This window comes from Buceros rhinoceros, unplaced genomic scaffold (genome assembly GCF_000710305.1).
Source record: "Buceros rhinoceros silvestris isolate BGI_N320 unplaced genomic scaffold, ASM71030v1 scaffold24872, whole genome shotgun sequence".
Classification (NCBI taxonomy): domain Eukaryota; kingdom Metazoa; phylum Chordata; class Aves; order Bucerotiformes; family Bucerotidae; genus Buceros; species Buceros rhinoceros.
The window spans coordinates 2,871-12,911 of record NW_010397504.1 but is presented as its reverse complement, the minus strand read 5'-3'; the positions used below and the strand labels follow the sequence as shown (position 1 = coordinate 12,911).

General features: G+C 46.4%; 1 protein-coding gene across 1 annotated transcript in view; it reads right to left on the bottom strand.

Moving 5' to 3' along the window:
• NCAPD2 (non-SMC condensin I complex, subunit D2) overlaps nt 1-10,041 on the bottom strand; it is a gene marked incomplete at its 5' end in the record, with an annotated part of 25,760 nt that overhangs the window by 12,852 nt on the left and 2,867 nt on the right. Inside the window, 13 exons of the mRNA XM_010146289.1 lie at nt 417-550; nt 700-784; nt 2,341-2,515; nt 4,406-4,615; nt 5,755-5,876; nt 6,159-6,333; nt 6,976-7,060; nt 7,611-7,745; nt 8,301-8,498; nt 9,039-9,186; nt 9,267-9,390; nt 9,474-9,601; nt 9,934-10,030. Coding sequence (XP_010144591.1) covers nt 417-550; nt 700-784; nt 2,341-2,515; nt 4,406-4,615; nt 5,755-5,876; nt 6,159-6,333; nt 6,976-7,060; nt 7,611-7,745; nt 8,301-8,498; nt 9,039-9,186; nt 9,267-9,390; nt 9,474-9,601; nt 9,934-10,030 — 1,816 coding nt within the window. The remainder of the gene's footprint in view (nt 1-416; nt 551-699; nt 785-2,340; nt 2,516-4,405; nt 4,616-5,754; nt 5,877-6,158; nt 6,334-6,975; nt 7,061-7,610; nt 7,746-8,300; nt 8,499-9,038; nt 9,187-9,266; nt 9,391-9,473; nt 9,602-9,933; nt 10,031-10,041) is intronic.

Below are 10,041 nucleotides of genomic sequence, written 5' to 3'. Positions count from 1 at the left end.
GCAGGAAGGCTAAATACCAAAGGGTTACTGGGCTGGCAAATGGAGGAAACGAAATCTTTGGAATGCAATTATACTTTTTGTCCCCAAGAAAGAGAAGCAGATTAGCTTCCCTCCATGCTAAAGGCTCTGGACAACTCTACTCAGCAGCTTCTCACTGTTCTTATCCAAACACAAAGCTGCAGAGCTTTGTAATCTCTGGTAATCTCCGAGAAGGATGGACATTCAGAACACAAAGAAAGAAACGTAATCATACTCATTCAGAGACCATGCTGGTGGGGCCCAGCACAACTGTTTTAATTCCAGGCTTCGTTACCCTGTGATGTAGTTATTTTTTCTAAAGCTGCATGCAGCACCCACAGTTCTTGAATAAAAATCAACCCTCCCACTCATAGAATTAGACTGGGCCCTGGGCTCACCGTGCCATCATCCCGAGTAGCATCACAGCAGCACGTCGTTCTAGTGATGAACACTGAGATTTTTCTGTGAATTGCTCCCAGAGCAGCTGGATCACAGCAGGCTTTATTTCATCCTTCTGCACAAACTCCGAGATCTGGAAATGAAATGCAATAAATCAAGAAGGGAGAGACAGAGGAAGACGGACTTCAAACCAAAGACATTAACTGCAACGACTACCATTTTAACGTAACAGACTTCGAAGATCACAGATACAATCCAAACCCAGGCAAGACAAGTACTCACTATTTCTTCCAAGCACTGTATGGTTCCTAGTGATGCATCCACCATGATGAGAAAGAGAGAGTGCACCAGGCCCTGGGCCCTGGCCCTTTGAAGGGGAAAAAATAAAATTAAAAGGTAGAGAAAAAGCAACTGTCACAATTACTCTCCTATTCAGAGAGCTGAGGATATCTATTAGATAACAGAGCTGATTCTTGGGGACAGGAAAACTTCCCCAGTGAACACGACACAAGCTTCAAAGTCCATTGCCTTGTGCATTGCCGCTTCTCGCACTGCTCAAAGACCCTACAAGAGACACTCACCAGCCACTTCCCAGTTTGCTCTCAATCACAAGTCAAAGTACTGCTCCCTGGAGCACAACTGAAAAACTCTGTGAGCAAATAAGGCCAGAGCTCAAACTGCAGGAGAGTTGTCTCTAGGCAATACTGTCAAGAAGAAATAAGAAGCAGTGGGTGTTTTTTATTGCTCTGATGGTACAAAAGAGGGTGAGATACGGCGCATCTCACCAGGGATCCAACAGGATTTACACAGCGGCAAGCTCTAAGAAAAAAGAGAAGAGAGGATACTGCAGCAGAGAGGATACGCAGCTCCTCTCTAGTGACAAAGAAACAAGCATGCACGTGGTGCCCGGCTCCTCAGAAAGGATCAGCAAAGACCCCATCAACATCCTCTCATCTGCCACCTGTAGAGATTTGTTACAAAAACATTTGGTAACAGTCTAAACAAAATACAAATAGAAATGTGTGTGAAAGCACCCAAATGATAGTAATAGCAACTAACCTTGTCGAGCGCAAAGGATAAAGGAGTGGTGGATATTGAAAAACCAAGGCCACAACTGACAGTAAGAAAACCAGTAAACACTGAAGAACGTGTTGTGTACGTCAGAAGCGGAACGCCTACACTCAGATAAGACTATGGCACGCATGATTTGTCAGCAAGAAACCTGCGCTCTGGTAACAGAAAGATAGCTCCAACCTTAGACCACACTGTATACTGTTCCTCTTACTGTCCCAGCAGGATGACTGACTACAGCCATAAGAAACCCACAACAGATATCGGGCAACAACTTTGCCCACAGAGCGTGAAGCATGCAAGACTCTCAGACATGGGATGACTCCATAACAACACCTGACTCCCAAAGGGGTTGAAACAGCTGTCCAAAAAAATCAGTTCATCGTCACCAATCAAGAATCCTGCTGACAAGACGGACATTTGTAACTGATAACCTTTGTTCTCTATCATATAGCAACCCTGCTCAGCCTACTGGGGCACGTGTATGTTGGTGCAGTGCTTTGTACGAGAGTGAAATTTATGAGAAGGTTAAACATGAGTGTCTGGTAACAGTTTGGTTTAAAGTAGTTCTCAGCTTCTTCTTCTGTAAGGTCTCACACGGAATTTTGCTGCATGAATTTCATACCCATGGACACCGTGACCAGAACCGAGAGCAGAAGCACAGCAGTAGGTCCCACAGAAAGACTGGGATGCTCAGAAGTATAACCTTACGTTTCAGCTGAAGCCTGGTAACTTCAACTTCTCTTCCTGTCCATACCCCATTCCCCACAGCTCCCCAAAAGAGGAAAAGGGGGGGAAGGGAACAAAGAGGAGAAAAAAAGGAAAAAACCTTCTGATTAGGAAGAGCCATACCTCTCTGAATCCCCGCTGGGGCTCAGATAGAGCCGCCTATAGGCGTTCAGCACGGCCTCCTTAACACCAGGCTCTTTTGACCATATGAGGGGGAGCATCCTGCGGACTCCAAGCAGTGCCTGGGGCACACCGAACTGTGAGACTGTCACAAAGAACTCAATGGCTTCCTGCACCACTGCAGAGAGAAGAACAGTTGCATTAGTGCAGTTATTTTCTAATCCCCATTAGAGAGGCCATTAAAACAAATTCATAGGCGTACTGCTCTCACAGCAAGCTCTACAAGCCTCTAAGGTCACTGCTACTGTCTGCAGAGGGCTCAAGTCAGAATGGGGTCACTAGTATAAAGATGTAGATGTCCTGGAGGAAATGGGCACAGGTTAACAATACTACAGCTAAATCTAATGTGATACAATCAGGAAAAGAGCACAGAGACCATGCTTGAGAAAAACAAAATTCCCTTCTAGGAAACAGTAGCTTTTTTGGGGGGGAGGGGAGGAAATCTCATGGTCACAGCACTCAAGAGCAGCTGAATGGAAGTCCCAGTGTGATGCTGTAACCAGAGGAACTAAGCTATTTGATGCATAAATGGGGTAAGGAATAACTTATTTGATTCCATTTTGACTACTTCTGAAATATACTGCCAAGTCATAAGACAAACATTAAGCTGGAGAGCATTCACACAAGAGCCACAGTAAGGATGAGAGGGACTGTACACAAACAGTTCACCGAGCCTGACCTCTGGTTAAGTGGGAGCTCATGTCAATACAGGCATCAACTTACCAAACTGAATAAAGATCCCTTATCACACAAGCTGGTACACTTCCCCTGCTCCCAGTCACACCACAAGTTAGGCATTTGCAGCAACAACGAAAAGTTTAAATCTTAAATCTTTCATTAAAAAAAACCAACTTAAAGCTGAGCATACATCTCTTACCACCACCCCTTCGCCTAGCAGCATACTGTCTCCGAATGGAGACAATGTCTTAAAACGTCTCAACTGCCCAGACACTCGCCTTGCCTTCCTTACACTACAGCAGGGAGGTGGAGAGTTAGTGAAGTCCATGCAGACCAAAAAACAACCAACCCACCCACCCCCGGGTGTTTTAAGTAGCAGGCAAGGGGCATCTCAACCTCTCAACCTTGAACTTCACACGGTCTGTAAAGACACTGAACTCAGTTCATTTTTGTGTGCAAGTAGCTAATGACGTCCAAAACTTGCTGGGGGAGTCCACACGCTTATCTCAGCTAACACAAGGCCTTAACACAGGATGAAGAAGCTGGGGCATCGTAGAGCCCAGACCCATCTGTACCGCAGAACTGGGCAGGTGGTTGGCAAGTGGATGTGCCAGGGAGGCAGGGAGAGGAGGGAGCTGTGCTCCAGTACGCCCCGGCTCCCTCAGGGGTGCTGATTCACGATAAGGACTTTAAAAGTCTAACTGGTCACAGCAGTTCTAATACTAAATCTGAACAGCTGAACCAACTCCAAGGCCTACTCATCATCACCTCGCACTGCAGCACCAAAGAACCCCAGGCCACAAAACCGGTAGTTCAGCATCACTTTCAGCTACAGAATAGTTCAAGGAAAGGTAAGGTGGATGAGACGAGCTGCCCAGCTCCCCTTTTGTGGCCAGTGTGACACCTGAAGCTGTATCAGGACACCGAGCAGGTTACAGAATCCAGCTTCACAGGCCACGCTTACTCTGGGAGAACCTCAGCTGAGTTGATGAACATACATTTCCTCCCACAGGAGGTGGGGGAACTTCCAAAAATGAAGTCCTTTTGGCTATCTGGGTTTAAAAAACATTTTCAATCTTGACAGTTAAAAAAAGGATTCCTAAAAAGCCCATTCATGCCCCAACACAACCCCTTCACACCACTCTTTTAGATGGCGCTTGATTGTCTGATAGCCTGGAAGTGCCTGTGACATCTGCTCAGTCAAAAACAGTTCCTCCAACCTTTTCCATGTCTCCTGGAGCTCCACCACTCCCAGGTCTCCTCTCCAGCAAGGGGAAAGATCTGGAAATGCTGAAGAGGGGAGGAAAGTCCCCACAGCTATTTCACACACCTGAGACACAGTTTTCATACATCAACTTGCTGATCAGGCTCAGAGCTTCTGTGATTTTCGCTGAGAAGTTGTAAGCATCCTGCAAGTATTGCACCAACATCTTCTGTTTGACCAGCTCTGTGTGACGTTGCTCTTCTGGTACAACTTCTTCAGTCTCAAGACAACTGTTGCCACGTGAAGGATCCTCACTGTTCTCACCTGGGCATGAACCTGCACAGCACGAACAATTGTTTGTGAGCAGTACTGAAGGTACAGGACAAAGACACAGTTCAGGGCCTTTTAACGCTTCTCTCTCCACACCACAGCGACACCTTTGAAGAGCCAGGAGATAAAAATCCAAATTCTGCCTCAAACTTGGCTAAAAAGACAAAATCTCGGTATGCATGTACGACAAGGTGATGAACCACAGAAACGCCAACTTAATACAAGGGTGAAGAAAGGCATGGTCCAGTTGGGACAGACTCTGTTAAAATGCTTGTCGCAGGTTGAAAAAGGGGGGCTGTTTCCCACCGAAAGGGATGCGACAAAATAGTGTGTCAGCTGGAAAAGCAAGACCAGCCAAACCACACACAAACAACTTTTGATGCTTGTTAACGGCTTATCAGCACGTTAAAAAAACGTAAACCAGGAAGTTTTAGCTCAAACCAGGACAATGCTGAAGGGGTTAATCTGAACTTGACAGCTCCCCAAAGATGGATAGGCTCTAAAAAGGAAATTGGGGCAGAGTAGGGAGAAAGCAAACGCTACTACTCCCTTGCAAAGTTTGTGCAAGTGTGGAGTGTTGACAGCGTTAAGATTTCTAGATGGTAGACTTTCGACAGCAAGGAGCTCTAGGGGATCGGCTAGGAAACCTTATTCTGAAACAAAGCACCAAAGATAAAGCACGTGAAGTCTTAAAAATACACCCAGAGGCTTAAACCCCCGATAAAGCAGACTTTGCTTGAACCAGATACTTGGTCAAGGCTGTTAAGGGTAAGCATTACATTCCACCACCTGCTGAGGAAGCAGAACTTCCAACATATTCCAACGGGACAGAAGGGTGTGAGGGGGTAACACTGGTTCCATTCCCCTCAGCAATTACGTGAGTTAATGCATCAGAAATACACTTCTACTGAAAACATGTAACTGCTCCAGCCAGAAATGAAGTAACAGGACTAATGTGATCCAGACAAAATGCCAGGCTACTAGAAGAGCAAACGATCCAGAGATGGCGCAGCTCTATGAGCTGCCAAGTACGCACAGACCGAATCCCATAGGTCAGAAGAAGAGACAGGGCATTCCAGAGGGTTTTGGTCTAGCTCTGGCATCAGCTTGGACTTAGGAAAGACAAAGCGATCTGAAGTAGTTACCTGTGTAAAGTCTCTTCAGAACACGAAGGATTGTTGCCTCCTCACTTTCCTCCGCGGGCCCACTGAAGGGCTCCTTCCCCTGGAAGCGGCACAGGGCCTTTTGTGTAAGGCGGGCTGCACTCCTGGACAGTGACATTGCCCAAGAGAAAACATCAGCAACTTGTTAGGGCAGGACACAAGTGAAACCATTCGTCTTTACCCTGGACGCGTGGGGAAGCAGCTCCTGGCAGCACCTTGTGCTGGGTGCCTATGTCAATCTCTTCCTACAGAGTAGGAAGTAACGTTACAGAGTAACGTTACTGGAAATCATCCCTGCACCCAGGAGTTCAAACCTTTCTTGAATAGAGAACAAGAGACACATCCTTTGGGATAAACACTCTGTCCAAACTACAGAGCCTCCTTACCTGTAATTCAGCTTCCGCAGCAGCCCAGTGATTTGCTGTGATGTGCTCTCCACTGTCTCCTCCACTTCGAGCACCTCCTCTTCCCCTTCCTGCAGTGGCTGGAAGAGCTGCTGTGTGGCAGCCCTAACTTCTGGCAGCATTGCTTCCCACTCCTCCTCTGGGGTGATCATTGGAGCTATTAAAAATAAAAAACACGCCCCAAATCCCCCAAATATCAAAACCAAAAAACCCCACTAAACAGAGGGTATGAAGAATACAGAGACTCAAATGACACTAAATGGGGAGAGAAACCCATCTGAAACTTCGGAAATCTACCTTCCACCCCCACCCCCCCCACAGGCAGGCACTACCCTCATTGCTGATCTCACTGAGACCGCAGTAAGAATAAACAAGAACTCTTTGGTGTAAAAGAAAAAAAAAGAAACCACTGAGGGTTTAAAAAAAAAAAAGTAAGAAAGAACCATCATTTGATATTTATTGTTTTGTAGGCAGCAAAGGACCAAGGCCAATCAAGTTTAAATTAGTATCTGGCAAAATTTATGGCTCAAACAGTGCCTGAATGGTTGAAAATGAAAACCTAGGTGGGTGTTCATAGGTATAGTCCTGAAACTGGACTGCTGATCTAGGTATGGACATTGATATGGTCCTTCTATAGCACCACTTCATGAAAAATTGTTGAGTTTAATCCCAGTTTTCTGGCCTGTCTCATGAGTAAGATCTGAGACAAAAGCCACCACAACCTGGGAGTAAATTTAAGATGCAGAGAAATAAACCCTAGTATGCCCTGGGAAGGGGTAAGAGGAATAAGGGAAATTACCTGCTGCGGATCTGCCACGGTCCCTCATTTCTTGCAGCTTCTGCACCTCTTTCTTCAGTGGTTCAGCCAAGTCAGTACAGCTTAGCTGAAGATGCCAGGAAGAGAAGAAGAACTATGTTACTGACCTTCCTTTTTCTGAAATGCTAGAATTCTCCTTTCCCTCCCACTCTCTGGTTTAGGTCGTCAATCCCCTCAGAAAACCCTGCTTTGGGAAACCGGAATAGCGAACACTGACCATCATCCTAGAATAGGAACTGCTGTAAACTGCTAGTCTGAGGGTCAGAAAGGTCAGAAGGAGGTGCAGCTAAACACAAAGAGCAAGAGCTCTGTGCAGAATGTTCTAAAAGACTAATTCTGATCCTAAAGAAAGGAAGCCCACAGTGGATTCAAATCAAACTGCTGCAGGTTTTTCCACAATCCAAACACATCCCTCCCGGCCTTCCGCATACCTACCAAATACAGCGAGCAAGGGAAGAGCCAGAGAAAGCCAGATCTGAACCTGAGAAAACCAGAAAGCTCCCCCCTGCAGAGTCAAAGGCTACGTTGTCCCTCCCACAAGACGCAGAGAGGCTGCTGCCCTGGCTGTAGCCCACCACAGATATCCAGCTCGCCAACCGACATCTGGTTGGAATTACCTTACAAGAGAAGGGATTGTTGGACAAAAACGCAGCCAGGAGCTGGATCGCATTTTTAACTACTACCACAGATTTGTCTTTGAGACGTCCAACAGCCAGCGATACCACAGACTGAAACTGAGTCAGAGGCAGGGCCTAGCACACAACGAGAGCACAGACAAAGTTAAAAGAAGGCCAGATACTTGAGAAAAGTTGTTTTACTGTAGACATATTGGTGTACGGAAAGGCACAGATTATAGACTCATAGAGAAGTCTAGGTCTGAAGGGACCTCTGGACATCTTCTGGTCCAACCTTTGTTGGATACAGGACTCGGATTAAGTTATCCAGGGTCCTAATGAGTTGAGTCTTGGTATATCTGGTGAGGCTGATGAGTTTCCATACCAGTGTCCAAAAAGAGCTCGCATACCATGCTTTCTTCTAATTTGCCTAATTTTCTTTCTTTTCTTCTTCTAATTTTCTTTCTAATTTGTAATAAAGAGCAGCATTTAATTTCTGTTCCCTGGTTCCCTCACCCCTGCGATCTCTGGTCTCTTGGGAAAAGGAACGGCAGACACTGCAGTATACAGGAACAATATCCTCCTCCGTTAAATTTCAGTCTGTGCAAAGAGCAAGGTGACAGAGACTCCCTCAACACACACAACAGGAGAATGGATAAATGAGGCAATACCATTGCCCTAGCACAGACGTACTTTACGCTGAACGATTCGAGTGAAAAGCTGCAGCACACGGCTGCGCACAAAGCTATTGACGTCACAGATGTGGGCTTGCAGCATATTCAGAAACTGGTCCCGAGTACCACGAGCAGCTTCCTCCAGCTGGTCACCATTCAGCACCTGCACCAGCGCTTCTGCCATAGCTGCCAGAATGGCATTTCTCATCATGTAGCTCTGCAAAAAGAAGAGTTGTTGAACCAGGAACAGACAAAAAGACATGACTGGTATGCCAAGGGGAAGGAAGGTGTCGCCAGAGTTTGGCCTTCTAAGTCCCAGGCTTGAGCCTTAAGTGAATTCCTCCATTACAGACTTATTATTAACCTGTGGTGAACGTGGCTGCACCTGCAATACAGAGCAATCCAATCCCTCTATCCAACTAGGTCCACAGAAGCCAAGAACTGACATGAGAAACACTGATGGCTTCTAAGGGTAGTTTAAGAAAAGGTAACCCAGTGAAAAATTTACTAAGTACTGAAGAACAAGGGACAACAGCTGGGATCTCAACCAGTTCTCTGCTACCTGAGCGGCAATCAGACAGTGGATGTCATGGTTTCTCTTTTCCTTTGCATCTTTTAGGTAAGGGCAGAACCTATTCCAAAGGGCAGGTTTTGACTACTTGGTCTCAGAAAAAGGTTCTGTTCTCGGTCTGAAAAACTGGATAGCAATGCCTCCAGCACTTGGTGTTTCCATACAGGTAATGTTGTGGACACTTACCTCGCCATCCAAGAGAGGCACAAGAACGCTCATGTTGGATAGCACCAGAGCTGGAATCTGTTCAGCCAGCTCAGTTATAAAGGTAGCATAACCCTTGATTCCACAAGCATCACGAGCCAGATCCTGTGGACATTTCTGTCCAATTTCCCTGCACAGAAAGATGAACAAGGCATAGAGTGCCTCAAGTTGCTAGGGACAGAAGGACAAGCATCAGGGTATTTTTCTCACCTTAGCAGTTCACCCACCAGACTTTTCTGACTGTACTCTGTAGCCCAGAGGCTCACAGCCTGTGCAAACACTGGGGCTACATGTTCAAAGTGCTGCAGCATCTGCGTGATCTTCAGAGTAGCACCTTTCACATGGGAGAAGGAAGAAGGAGGTCAGGGAAAGTAACTGGGAACAGCTCTGGGACAAAGGCAAAGAGCAGGAACTCACTGAACATGTGATCATACTGAATCAGAGCTACAGCCAGGAGATGTGTCACAGCCTCCCGTGTGGCCCGGTACTTTTGAAGACCAATACTTGGATTCTCCAGGATATGGTAGCAGCTTCCTGTCACTAAGCTAAAGTCACAGAAGAGAGACAGTGAGCCTCACTATCGCAACTAGCACCAGCATCATTCTGGCACTCTGTACAAGGCAAACATTCTCTCAAACCAGAGATTCTTCAGTATCCTTAAAAAACTCACAAACATTTGAATTTTAAAGGCCTACCTAAGGAAAGGAAGTGGTTCCTAAACATATTACTTTTGCCTCAAGATTGTTTCCCCAGTTTCCCAGCAATCTGCACCTTGCAGAGGGCTGTAATACCGTCTCACTGGCGGTTTTAATATTTAACCCTCTCTTCCAGAAAACCCGTCACTCATCCCACCTCTACATCCACCCCCATTCCATACCTCACAAACTCTTCTTCCACCACCAAACCACCCCAAAGCTGACGGAGATCCAGCTGCAGCAGCTGCACGAGCAGCCGTAAGAGTGGCTCCCCCTCCTCTTCCCCCTCG